Source organism: Crinia signifera, chromosome 19 (genome assembly GCF_055691185.1).
Source record: "Crinia signifera chromosome 19, ASM5569118v1, whole genome shotgun sequence".
Lineage (NCBI taxonomy): Eukaryota > Metazoa > Chordata > Amphibia > Anura > Myobatrachidae > Crinia > Crinia signifera.
This window is the reverse complement of record NC_139226.1, coordinates 13,535,968-13,550,612: the sequence shown is the minus strand read 5'-3', so window position 1 is coordinate 13,550,612 and position 14,645 is coordinate 13,535,968. Positions and strand designations below refer to the sequence as shown.

Sequence of the window (14,645 nt, the reverse complement as noted above, 5' to 3'; positions counted from 1 at the left end):
CAGATCTGGCTAAGTATATTAGAGATTATTATTACTATTATTATTAGAAGGTTTGCAGGTTTCTGAGCACAATATGAGTCCATCCTATATCTTGGCATTTTTATAACTTTATGTTGCTAATAATATCATTTTATTTAGCCCTCCTGTACAGCCGCAGCCTATAAACACTGGTACCCAAGAGCAGACCTACATTTTTGGGACTGTGAAGCTTGAACTGTTATAGTGACCCCATCACAACCAGCAACAATACCTCCCCTCAATAATCACCTCAGAGCCCCCCCTTTCAATAAACACCTGACAGCACTCGCCGCTCAGCACCAGCAAAATGACCTCATTAGACACTTCCTCAGGGGACACAGGCCTGGGGCTCTTTATCTTTATTGACCCTTTTATGCAAGACACTCAGAGACCAGCATACACTTTACGCCATTCAGTTCATATTTTTTCTTACAGACACAGCCTTCACTGCATACTTTTGAGCACTTTCTAAATTTGCGCGTGTTTTTGGGTATGCAGCTTGAGTACGTTGTGGTCCCTGTGCAGAGATCACACTTTGCCTTCTCCACACACTTTCCAGTAGCATCCAGGTAAAAGCCATCTTTACAGAAACAGCCGGCCACGCAATTCTTCGAACACAATCTGGGTTTATTGTAATTGCTGCAGGTTGATGGACAAGCGCTTCCACATGTCGTATAGGTTTGGTTCTCGCTACATTTCTGAGCTGTGGCTGTAAAAGTAAAATAGAAATACAGCAAAAGTGAAGAGGTTTTTATTGAGCAGAGATACATCTCATCCCAAACCATGGCTCTATCAGCCGATAATACATCTCATCCCAAACCATGAGCCTAACAGCTGATAATACATCTCATCCCAAACCATGGCTCTAACAGCTGATAATACATCTCATCCCAAACCATGGCTCTAACAGCCGATAATACATCTCATCCCAAACCATGGCTCTAACAGCCGATAATACATCTCATCCCAAACCATGGCTCTAACAGCCGATAATACATCTCATCCCAAACCATGGCTCTAACAGCCGATAATACATCTCATCCCAAACCATGGCTCTAACAGCCGATAATACATCTCATCCCAAACCGTGGCTCTGACAGCCGATAATACATCTCATCCCAAACCGTGGCTCTAACAGCCGATAAGACATCTCATCCCAAACCGTGGCTCTAACAGCCGATAAGACATCTCATCCCAAACCGTGGCTCTAACAGCCGATAAGACATCTCATCCCAAACCATGGCTCTAACAGCCGATAATACATCTCATCCCAAACCATGGCTCTAACAGCCGATAATGCATCTCATCCCAAACCATGGCTCTAACAGCCGATAAGACATCTCATCCCAAAGCATGGCTCTAACAGCCGATAAGACATCTCATCCCAAAGCATGGCTCTAACAGCCGATAAGACATCTCATCCCAAAGCATGGCTCTAACAGCCGATAAGACATCTCATCCCAAAGCATACATCTCATCTCAAACCATGGCTCTAACAGCCGATAATTCCTCTCATCCCAAACACTGTGGCAGATGTATCAATCTGCCTTTAACGTTTGTAATATAACGTTTTCCACTTCTCCTGGCATAACGCTCAGAAACAGGGACAGTTTTCACCCTAATGTATTATGTTTAAGTTAGTGAGTAACGATAATCGTTAACTCACCACTTTTCTGTATTTTTTTTTTTTTTGCGACTCCATAACGCCTCTCTCTGGACATGTGCCCTCTGGATGTATCTTTCCCTGCACGCAGAAGCTGCCCCTGTCCCCCTGGTAGGCGGCATTTTAATCTTTAATTAAAAAGAAAAAAAAAACTTAAAGTTAAAAATCACCCCACCAGCTATTGGAGCTGGCAGGGAATCCGTGTGGCAATGTGTGGAAGCCGCGGCCAGAAAGGGGTCCCTGCAGTGATGTGTATTAACTTGGCGGGGTCCCTGCACTGCATTGGAAATAACTAGTGCTATCCCCCGGGCGGTGGCACGGGAAGCGCAGCTGGGTTTGAAACCACTTGCTGCACGATGATTGGCTTGAGATTCAGCCAGTCATCTTGCGGGAAGTGGCCGCCCGGGGGATAGCACTAGTTATTTCCAATGCAGTGCAGGCACCCCGCCGAGTTAATACACATCACCGCAGGGACGTCTCTCTGCTATCAGCTTCAGGAGCTCCCTGGCCGCTGCTGCTGCATCTCCTCCCCCCCTTGCCCGCAGCAAGGCAAGTAACACCACCATCTATAGAATCTTGTCCTACTGTCTTTCCCCCCCGACACGGTAGCTAACACGGCAGCCGGCCGTCCCCCTGTCCACGGCAGCCGCCCCCACCCCATTTAGCTCTTTAATTAAAAAGAAAAAAAAACTTTTAAAAAAAATTCTAAATCACTGCAACGCCAGCCTGGGGCTGGCGAAAAGGACAGAGTGGGCTTTACCAAAAAAGAGGATATAGATAAACTATATCAATGCAAGGCGCTTGGTATGGGTGTGCTTGGCCAGAAGCAGCAATCTAGAAAAAGGGGGAGTCACCCCCAATACAATATACACAAGAAAAAAGGGGTGGTTGATTGCGCTAATATATTAGCGCAATCTTTTTTCTTGTGCAGAGTGGGCTTTACGTATGGCAAGGCAATAATACATTGCCTGAGACGTAAAAAGCAATAACTAAAAGCCGGAGGACAGCGACAGCGCCAGAACGTTAAGTTCAGGGCTGCCTCAGAACACGTAAACAGCACCATTCATACATGTGCACAAAACGTTAAACAGACCTTTTACTAGCGTTAACCCCTTCCCGACATTTGACGTACATTTACGTCATGGCCGGGATGTACTTCCCGACACATGGCGTAAATGTACGTCATGGCTTTAAACTGTCACCGCGTCTATAGACGCGGTGACAGTTTAAACATGTCTGCTGTCCCTGACAGCAGACATGTCCCTGCATGCCCAGGGGGGCTGCGATGCCGCCCCCCCCGTCGGCGATCGCTGTGATTGGCTGTTCAGTGTGAACAGCCAATTACAGCGTTTTCTGTGTCACCGGCGAATAACGTTCGCCGGTGACACAGGGATCGGTGGTGATTGGTGCTGTAAAGTACAGCACCAATCACCACGGGGTGTAAGGGTGACACTGGTGTCACCCCACCTCCCCCCACCCGCCCCCAAAGGCCGTGATTGGTTCGTCGGACCGACGAACCAATCACAGCCATGGAGGGTGATTTAAACTAACGGTGACTGCACTGCAGACGCCATTCCGGTCTGGAATTGCGTGCAGTGCGGTCACCGTGCCTATCTGCCGCGATATACTGACCTGATCCTTGCAAACACATACCTGATCACTGCTTGTAGCGTTCCTGGATCTTGTTACTTCTTGTGACTTCCTGTGTTGTGCTGTGCTGTGTTGTGCTGCTGCAGTGTGTTCGAGTTATAGATAGAGAGATAGAGAGAGAGAGATAGAGAGAGATAGAGAGGGCTAGTGACAGAGAGTGCTATATTTTGTGCTGCTGCAGTGTGATAGAGTTATAGATTGAGAGATAGAGAGAGATAGAGATAGAGAGATAGTGACAGATTGTGCTATATATTTTTTATATATATACAGCTGTACTGCGTGTGCAACTGACTGCTGCCCCCCCCCCCCCCTTTTGTGCTGATCAGTATAAATTAACTGATCAGCAACTTTTTGGGGGCGCAGGTTTTTTTTTATATATATACCTGTCAGTGCTGCTGCTGCAGTGTCATAGAGTGATAGATAGTGAGAGATAGAGAGATAGAGAGAGATAGTGATAGAAAGTGCTATATTTTGTGTCTGCTGCCCCCCTTTTGTGCACCCCCAGCAACTTTTTGGGGGTGCAGGGGTTATTTTTTATATATATAACTGTCAGTGCTGCTGCTGCAGTGTCATTTAGTGATAGATAGAGAGAGATAGAGAGAGATAGTGACAGAGAGTGATAGAGAGTGCTATATTTTGTGTCTGCTGCCCCCCCTTTTGTGCTGATCACTATATCTGAGGTGATCAGCAACTTTTTGGGGGTGCAGAGGTTTTTTTTTATATATACCTGCCAGTTGCACTGTCAGTTGCACCAAAGGTTGTGCACCTGCTGCCCCTCACTGGTAATCAGTGTCGCATCACTGATCACCTTTTTTTTTGTTTTTTTGAGGGTGCTGTGGGGTCTTTTTTTAATTTTTTTTGATCAAATTTTTTTGATCAAATTCCTGTTGCCTTTGAGCGCTGTTCAGTGACGGACGTTACTGACCAACATCTGTGCTCAATTTTTGGCGCAGGACTTTTATTTTTTTTTCTGCACTACATACACACTACACACTACATACTACATTGAAATAAAGTTTGTACCCCCCCTACACTATACACGTGTTAAAACATTTCACTACCAGAAACACAAAAATAAAAATGTCATCCCAAATGTCATCCCAAATGTCATCCCAGTCATCCAGAAGAATGTATTCAGCGGAGGAGGCATATGCCATGCTTGCCTCTGACTCTGACACAGCCAGTGAGGCAAGTGGGGAATTTGAAGGATTCATCTTAAGCTCCTCTTCCTCCTCTAGTGATGAGGGACCCCCTCAAAGACGCCCCCGTAGAGCAGCTGAGACCCCCCCCCAATAATTGATCTCGTATGGACCCCACCACCAGACAATTTTGAGCCCCAGGTTCCTGAGTTTTTGGCCATCCCAGGAATCCAATTTGATTCCACAGGTCTCAGAGAAATTGACTTTTTCAAATTATTTTTCTCTGATGATTTTATAAATTTAATGGTGGACCAAACTAATATATATGCCCAGCAGTTTATTGCTCAAAACCCCACGTCATCATTTGCTAGGTGGACCCCTGTAGATGCAGTAGAGATGATGACGTTTTGGAGTCTGGTGTTTCATATGGGCATAGTAAAAAAGCCAGAAATTAGGCAATATTGGAGTACAGATGTTCTGTACAGCACCCCACTTTACCGTATGGCCATGACCCGGACTCGTTTTGAGTTAATCCTTAAATTTTTGCATTACAACGATAATGCACAGTGCCCACCCAGAGATGATCCCACCTTTGACCGGCTATTCAAAGTCAGGCCGGTCATTGATCACTTCAGTGCCAAATTTGAAGAGATGTACATCCCAGATAAATTAATTTGCATAGACGAGTCCCTTATACATTTTAAAGGAAGGGTTAAATTCCGCCAGTACCTTCCCAGTAAGAGGGCAAGGTATGGCATAAAAATGTATAAGCTGTGTAAAAGCACCTCAGGGTACACTCACAGGTTTAGGGTATATGAAGGGAAGGATTCAAGAATTGAACCGCCAGAATGCCCCCCCTCCCTCGTAGGTGTTAGTGGAAAAATTGTCTGGGATTTAGTGCACTCCTTCCTGGATAAAGGTTATCACCTCTATGTGGATAACTTTTACACCAGCATCCCCCTGTTTAAGGCCCTTGGTTCAAGAGGTACAGCAGCTTGCGGTACTGTGCGCAAAGAGGCCTCCCAAAAACGCACATTGCCCAAGTAATGAGAAGGGGTGAAAGCAGGGGAATATGCACCGAAAATATGTTGTTGGTCAAATATAAGGACAAGAGGGATGTCCTTATACTGACAACAATTCACGGAGAGAGTGCCACCTCCGTCCCTGTACGAGGTACCAGTACCCACACCTCAAAACCTAATTGTATCCTGGATTACAATAGGTACATGGGCGGAGTGGATCTTTCAGATCAGGTACTGAAGCCGTACAGTCCCCTGCGGAAAACAAAAATCTGGTACAAGAAGCTGGCCGTGTATATCATCCAGATGGCACTGTATAACGCTTACGTGCTATTCCGTTCTACCAGCCTGAGGGGGACATTTATGCACTTTCAAGAGGAAGTCATAAAGAGCCTAATATTTGGGAACCAGCAGGCAGAGGGCCCCAGTACTTCTAGTACTGGCCCCCGTATTGTACCAGGGCAGCATTTTCCTGATGAAATCCCCTCCACTGGAAAAAAGGGCAGGACACAAAAAAGGTGCAAAGTTTGCTATAAAAAGGGAATAAGAAAGCAAACTATTTTCCAGTGTGACACTTGCCCCGACAAACCCGGCCTATGTATAAAGGAGTGTTTTAAAATATACCACACATCTATGGATTATTAGGTTCATAATTTCACCATGCTTCAGGGGTCTTGCTAATGCCACATAGCACCCACCATTCATTCCACCAGAATCTGAGCCGCAAAATCCAAAAATCACTCCTTCCCTTCTGAGTCCTGCCATGCACCCAACTGGTATTTTTTGGTCACATGTGAGGCATTGCCGTACTCGGGAGAAATTGGGGCACAGATTTTGGGGTGCTTTTTCTCCTTCATACCTTCTGAAAATGAAAAATTTTGAGCCAGAACTGCATTTTTGTGTAAAAAAATGTAATTTTTCATTTTCACTGCCCAGTTGTATCAAAATTGGTGAAACCCCTGGGGGTTTGAAATGTACACTATACCCCTAGATGAATTCCCTGAGGGGTGTAGTTTGCAAAATGGGGTCACTTGTGGGGGGGTTCCACTGTATTGGTGCTTTGGGGGTCTTGCTAATGCGACATAGCACTCACCAACATTCCACCAGAATCTGTGCTGCAAAATCCAAATATCACTCCTTCCCTTCTGAGTCCTGCCATTTTTTGGTCACACATGAGGCATTGCCGTACTCGGGAGAAATTGGGGCACAGATTTTGGGGTGCTTTGTCTCCTTCATTCCTTGTGAAAATGAAAAATTTGGAGCCAGAACTGCATTTTTGTGTAAAAAATTTAATTTTTCATTTTCACTGCCCAGTTGTACCACAATTGGTGAAACCCCTGGGGGTTTGAAATGTACACTATACCCCTAGTTGAATTCCCTGAGGGGTTTAGTTTGCAAAATGGGGTCACTTGTGGGGGGGTTCCACTGTATTGGTGCTTTGGGGGTCTTGCTAATGCGACATAGCACCCACCAACATTCCACCAGAATCTGAGCTGCAAAATCCAAATATCACTCCTTCCCTTCTGAGTCCTGCCATTTTTTGGTCACACATGAAGCATTGCCGTACTCGGGAGAAATTGGGGCACAGATTTTGGGGTGCTTTGTCTCCTTCATTCCTTGTGAAAATGAAAAATTTTGAGCCAGAACTGCATTTTTGTGTAAAAAATTTAATTTTTCATTTTCACTGCCCAGTTGTACCACAATTGGTAAAACCCCTGGGGGTTTGAAATGTACATTATACCCCTAGATGAATTCCCTGAGGGGTGTAGTTTGCAAAATGGGGTCACTTGTGGGGGGGTTCCACTGTATTGGTGCTTTGGGGGTCTTGCTAATGCGACATAGCACCCACCAAAATTCCACCAGAATCTGTGCTGCAAAATCCAAATATCACTCCTTCCTTTCTGAGTCCTGCCATGCACCCAACTGGTATTTTTTGGTCACATGTGAGGCATTGCCATACTCGGGAGAAATTGGGGCACAGATTTTGGGGTGCTTTGTCTCCTTCATTCCTTGTGAAAATGAAAAATTTTGAGCCAGAACTGCATTTTTGTGTAAAAAAATGTAATTTTTCATTTTCACTGCCCAGTTGTACCACAATTGGTGAAACCCCTGGGGGTTTGAAATGTACACTATACCCCTAGTTGAATTCCCTGAGGGGTGTAGTTTGCAAAATGGGGTCACTTGTGGGGGGGTTCCACTGTATTGGTGCTTCGGGGGTCTTGCTAATGCGACATAGCACCCACCAACATTCCACCAGAATCTGAGCTGCAAAATCCAAAAATCACTCCTTCCCTTCTGAGTCCTGCCATGCACCCAACTGGTATTTTTTGGTCACATGTGAGGCATTGCCGTACTCGGGAGAAATTGGGGCACAGATTTTGGGGTGCTTTTTCTCCTTCATACCTTATGAAAATGAAAAATTTTGAGCCAGAACTGCATTTTTGTGTAAAAAAATGTAATTTTTCATTTGCACAGCCCAGTTGTATCAAAATTGGTGAAACCCCTGGGGGTTTGAAATGTACACTATACCCCTAGATGAATTCCCTGAGGGGTGTAGTTTGCAAAATGGGGTCACTTGTGGGGGGGTTAAACTGTATTGGTGCTTCGGGGGTCTTGCTAATGCAACATAGCACCCACCAACATTCCACCAGAATCTGAGCTGCAAAAATCACTCCTTCCCTTCTGAGTCCTGCCATGCACCCAAATGGTATTTTTTGGTCACATGTGAGGCATTGCCGTACTCGGGAGAAATTGGGGCACAGATTTTGGGGTGCTTTGTCTCCTTCATTCCTTGTGAAAATGAAAAAGTTTGAGCCAGAACTGCATTTTTGTGTAAAAAAATTAATTTGTCATTTTCACTGCCCAGTTGTACCACAATTGGTGAAACCCCTGGGGGTTTGAAATGTACACTATACCCCTAGATGAATTCCCTGAGGGGTGTAGTTTGCAAAATGGGGTCACTTGTGGGGGGTTCCTAACTTTTAGCATCTTATGGTGCCTAAAAACCTACATGGTGCCTAAAAAATAATCTCATAAAAAGGAGGCTCCAAAATCAAGTAGGTGCTCCTTCTATTATGAAGCCTGTGGTTTGGTCAACGTGCACACTAGGGCCACATATAGGATATTTATGAAAACAAAAGAATTGGGGGAATCAATTTTTAGTCACATTTCTCTAGTAAAATCTACTGTGTTCCTTAGAAAAATGTATTAAAATTGCAAATCTGCAAAAAAAATGAAATTTTGAAATTTCACCTACACTTTGTTTTAATTCCTGTGAAACACCTAAAGGGTTAATAAACTTCCAAAATGCTGTTTTGAATACTGTGAGGGGTGCTGTTTTTGAAATGGCATCATTTATGGGGGTGTCTCACATACAAGTCCCTCAAAGTCACATCAGAACTGAAATGGTCCCTAAAAAAATCAGTGTTTGAAATTTTCTTGAAAATTTGAAAATTTGCTATTCATATTGTAAGCCTCCTAGTGTCCAAAAAAATTAAAAGGAAGTTGAAATAATGATGGAAACATAAAGTAGACATATGGTCTATGTTAGTTATTAACTATTTTGAGTGGTATGATTATTTGTCTCACAAGCAGAAAATTTAACATTTTGCAAATTGCTAAATTTTCCATTTTTTTACGACATTTTGGTATTTTTCACAAAAAAACACAGACTGTATCGACCCAAATTTACCACTAATTTGAAGTACAATGTGTCACGAGAAAACAATCTCAAAATCACTGGGATAAGTAAAAGCAAAAAAAAGTTATCCCCACTTAAGTGATACATGTCAGATTTGAAAAAAAGGGCTTTGTCAGGAAGGCAAAAACATGCTGTGTCAGGAAGGGGTTAAGTGCTACATAAGCACTTTACGTTGGTTAGTACATCTGCCCCAATGGCTCTAACAGCCTATAAATCCTCTCATTCGGAAATGTACTTAACATTACAAGAGAGCCGGGAGAACAGATAGGCATTCTTGGTAAGGGAAAGCAAACAATGGCATCTCTACTGGATGAGGATCTTTCAGCGCATACACCATCCAGCAAAACTAATAATGTATTTATATAGTCACTGGATATTATTACTGTAGAGGAAAATAAGAACTACACAGGTTCATATCACTGTAAGGACTTTATATTATTCTGATAATTATTATGTTATTGCAAAGAATTGATAATAAGACAATGTAGTAGCATTAATGTATATAGTACTTACTGTCAGCGATGGGAATCAGCGTTTGTGCATCTTGGGCATATATTAGCCAGGAGGAGACACCTGGAGAGGAGAAGCGTATGTGAGCTACTTATAGAATCAGAGTACCCAATGTTCTGTTACCAACCGCACCATCCTCTGCCTCTCCCCTTCATTACTATATCCCCATCACCCCCTCTCTCTCCTGTCACCCTCTGTCTCCAAGGTATCACCCCCCCCCATTACATGAAAATAGCAGTCCCCTGTTGTGAAGTCACACCTTTACTGTGAGGCCACGCCCACTGTTCCGGGAGCGCACATGATACAGCGCACACACACATACACCTCTTTCCTCGTCATGAAGCCCTCCTTCCCCACAACATATCCACTCAACGGTTCAACTGTGTTCAGATCTACCATGTTATGGTCCACCATGCTTAGTCATACCCATCTAGTGCATCCCAACCATGGTCTTATAGGGAAAGTGTCTCTTACTGAATGTCCCATCTGTTTATCACATTAAATACATACAAAGCATTAGAAGACATTCAAACTCACAAACAGTCATCAGCAGGAGCACAGGTGCAGGAGCCATGTTCAGTAGATTTGTCTGATCCGATTCCTATGTAGGACGTCAGAGACTGGGAAATTCTGTGTCTGAGAAACGGACAAATGTATTTAGTATGGCAGACACTGGGCGGTATTCAATGAGCCTGATTCGCCATGTTTTTATGGCGAATTTGTGCTGTTTGGCGAATTTTTGACTAAAACGGTGAATCACCCTATTCAATGACAACATGGTGATTACATTTGAAGGTTTTTTTCGCCATGATTCACCAAGTAGCAATCGCTATCTTTTTATGGAGAAGTGGAATGTAAACTTTTAAAATAAAGTGTTTTGTTTTTTATATTTGGTGTAAAAAAATCAGGAATTTTATTCTGAGGAGGGGCATGCTATTTTTATTCATGTGCTGTAAGCACATGAATATATATTTAATTTAAAAAATATTATTATTTTTTTTACACAGCAGCCAGCTCATTAGATATTCATATATTCACTGCACCCGATCGTTACGTTTGGGTGTAGTGAATATACGCGGTCCCCTGCTGGCACCCGGGGGGGGCAGCCTGTGCTGCCTGGCACCCGGGGAGCCCACCTCCCCCCCACAAATGTTCTGGGGCAGGCAGAGAGACTTCCATCTCTCTGCCTGCCACCGTCCTCAGGCTCCCTGCGGCGTTCGCCGCAGGAGCTCATATTCGCCGGTCAGGGGCAGCGAGCCCCTGACTCGTTGAATACTGGAGCCGGCGAGGCTCCGGAACGTGGCGAATGTGCAGCGAATCCGAAACAGGATTCGCTGCACCTCGCCGGTATTCACATTGAATACCGCCCATTGGGTTATGATTCAGTAAGGATCACAGAAGCTAAATCTTTCTCTAATGAGAAAAATACAAAAGAAAAAGGAAGTGGCGCTGGTATTGATGAAATAATCACAAAATATTTAATATTGTTTAAAACAACATTGCATGTGGCAGTTGTGTACAAAATTACCATCAAAAATATACAATGAGAAAATACATAAATGACAATAAAAATAAATCTAAAACAATATAACTGGACCAGAGGCTGAATGAGTGTGGACCCAGTGAGTACAGTTTGGAAGGGAATTTGGGTAATTGAAAGGTTCAGATATCCCTGTGGGCTGATAGTTACCACTGGTGGCCGTTGTTCCAAAACTTGTAATGGTCCTCAAATTGGTGCGACTGTGGGACCTCGGAGGGTCCGGAAACCAGAGGTGTAATGGGGTGCGCAGCTGGTGGATGGCTGCAAGGTGTCTCTCACGTCGCTAGAGGCTCCAATAGGAAGGGATGACCATAAGGGATTTGCGGACCCCCGCCCCCTCCCGCGATTCACACGACCCCCCCTCCCCGATTCGCGGGACCCCCGCGACACACCCCCTCCCGCGATTCGCGCCCCCCTCCCGAAATTCTAGCCCCCCCCGTGTTTTGCGGACCCCCTCCCGCGATTCACGTAGAGCCCCCCACCTCCCGCAATTTACGGAACCCCCGCGATTCACACCCCCCTCCAGCAACCCCTCCCGCAAATCGCAAACCCCCCCTCCCGCGATTCACGCCCCCCCTCATGCAATTCACGGACCCCCGCGCCACCCCCCCTGCACCTCCCCTCCCTTGATTCACGGCACCCCCCGTGCCCCTCCCGCGATTAACGGACCTCCACAACCCCCCTACCGCAATTCACTGACCCCGACAAACCCCCTACCACAATTTGCGGACCACCCTTCCCGCGATTCAAGCCCCCTCCCCCACGCCCCCTCCCACGATTTGCGGACTCCTGCCAATCGCGGATCCCGCACACACCCCTCCCTCCCTCAATTTGCAGACCCCCTACCGGCAATTCCACCCCCCAGCGGACCCCGCGACCCCTCTCCTGCATTTCACGTACCCCTGTGACCGCCACAACCAGGTGCCACCCCTAGGTGGAAAATCTGGCCCTGGCTGCCGCGCTGCAGGTTACCCCACTGCCAGAAGTGACCCCACAGTCCTCTGCACCAGCGCCACAACTTTTATCAATGTCTTGCCCACATACCACTATTATACAGCCTCCTGCTCTCATGCACGCTCACTCCCTCCCAGAGGGAGGAGACGCTCACCCACTGCCGGGAGCTGCATACTGTCCCCCACCCTCCTCCAGTTCTAGGGATGCCCATCGACCATCAATGATTTCAAATAATCGATGGTTTATGGCCGATGTTGAATACTTTTGCCATCGATGTGGGAGGAGCAGATGGTTTCCCTACATCGATGGCAAAGGAGAACCGATCAAGTTTCAAAATTTTTTAAGGTGCCGGGACACGGAGCATAGCTCCGCACCCCACACCCGGAAGTCCCGCCACCAAGTTCTGATTGACCCACGGCCTATTCAGTCAGATATAGTGGATGACCATCGATAGCTACAACAATCGATGGTTATCCAAGTAATATGTTACTACTATCGATGGCAGGGTGCAAAATCGCCATCAATGCCAACCATCGATGGCTTCTGCACCAATGCCTATCCCTACTCGGCAACAGCCAAAAACCTTTACTACCCCTCATGCCCACACACCTCTATCACTGCCCTGCCCTGTAACTTCCGCCAGTGGGGAACCGCTCAAACTGGGTTGCCCACATTCCCCTATCATGCTTTACCAACCAGCCTCCTGCTCTCATGCACCCTAACTCCCACCCAGTAGGAGGAGACACTGACTCAGGGGCACAGTCCTGTACTCCTGTGCTGCCACGCTGGACCCTCACCCACTGGCAGAAGCTGCACAGTGTCCCCCACCCTCCTCTTTAGTCCCCTGTATGCCCACACACCCCTATCACTACCAGCTTCCTGCTTTCCTGAACCGTAACTTCTACCACTGGGGAGTCACTGACGCTGCGTTGCCCACATACCCCTATCATGCCTTATAGCCCAGCCTCCTGCTCTCATGCACCATAACTCCCATCCAGTAGGAAGAGACACTGACTCAGCGCCACCATCCTGTACTCCTGTGCTGCCACGCTGGACCCTCACCCACTGGCAGAAGCTGCACAGTGTCCCCCACCCTCCTCATTAGTCCCCCTTATGCCGAAACACCCCTATCACTACCCAGCCTCCTGTTTTCCTGTGTCGTGACCTCCGCCAGTGGGGAGCCGCTGACTCAAAAACACCCTACTATACTATTGCACACACACACACACACCTCAACAACACGCACACACACCCCCACACCCACAAATGTCACTGTACCCTCCACACTATCAATGTACATCTTACTCTGTAACCGCTTTTTAATTAAACAAAACAATACACACCCCCTTCCAAATCATATGCTCTCTATTTAACACATTTCATCTATAACTCAAGTTGCAATATACGCATCTTACATACAATTGTATGTTTAATCGACTCATTAGCGGATGGGAGGAACTTGAAAGGAGTGCAGGAGAGGTGGAAAAAATTAAAAAGTGCAATACTAAAGGCAACGGACCTTTGTATCAAAAGGGTTAAGAAAAGTACCAGGAAAAGGAAGCCAGTGTGGTTTACTAAAGAGGTATCAACTAGTGTAAAAGCAAAAAAGATGGTCTTTAGGACATACAAGCAGACTCAAAATAATAATGACAAAGAAGTGTATCTTGCCAGACGCAAAGAGGCTAAGAAAGTGATCAGGTGTGCCAAGGCACAAGCTGAGGAGAAAATGGCTCAGTCGGTAGACAAAGGAAACAAAATTTTTTTTAAGTATATAAGTGAAAGGAGAAAATCAAATGGAGGAATAATAAGACTGCGGACAGACACTGAGAATTTGGTGGAGGGAGACAAGGCAATTGCAGATCATCTAAATAACTAAAAGATGTGTTGGTAGTGGCATTAACAGATTTATTCAACCAGGCACTAGATACAGGTGCAGTTCCAGAGGACTGGACAAAAGCAAATGTAGTTCCACTGCACAAAAGCGGAAGCAAAGAAGAAGCAAGTAACTACAGACCAGTGAGCCTTACATCAGTAGTAGGGAAATTAATGGAAACACTATTAAAAGAAAGAAAAGTGGAATATCTTAAATTAAACAACTTACAGGATCCAAAACAGCATGGTTTTACTGCAGGGAGATCATGCCAAACAAGTCTCATTGACTTTTTTGACTCTGTGACCAAAATACTAGATGAGGGGGGGGGGGGGGGCTGTAGATGTGGCATATCTAGACTTTAGTAAGGCATTTGACAGTCCCACATCGCAGGCTGCTAAATAAACTTGAAAGTGTGGGATTGGATTATAAAACAATTAAATGGATAAGAACCTGGTTGCAGGATAGGAAACAGACAGTTGTAGTAAATGGAGTGCATTCTATGGAGGGACATGTTACCAGTGGAGTACCCCAGGGATCTGTACTTGGACCAGTGCTCTTTAATATCTTTGTTAGTGACAT

At 45.6% G+C, this 14,645-nt stretch overlaps 1 protein-coding gene across 1 annotated transcript; it reads right to left on the bottom strand.

Moving 5' to 3' along the window:
* Positions 1 to 346: 346 nt before the first annotated feature.
* Positions 347 to 10,380, bottom strand: LOC146041698 (serine protease inhibitor swm-1-like). The gene is made up of 3 exons (XM_083161612.1): positions 10,237 to 10,380; positions 9,703 to 9,762; positions 347 to 727 (listed from the first exon to the last, which is right to left on the bottom strand). The coding sequence occupies exons 1-3, from the start codon at positions 10,271 to 10,273 to the stop codon at positions 390 to 392; spliced, it is 435 nt and encodes a 144-aa protein (XP_083017738.1). The 5' UTR covers positions 10,274 to 10,380; the 3' UTR covers positions 347 to 389.
* Positions 10,381 to 14,645: the final 4,265 nt, after the last annotated feature.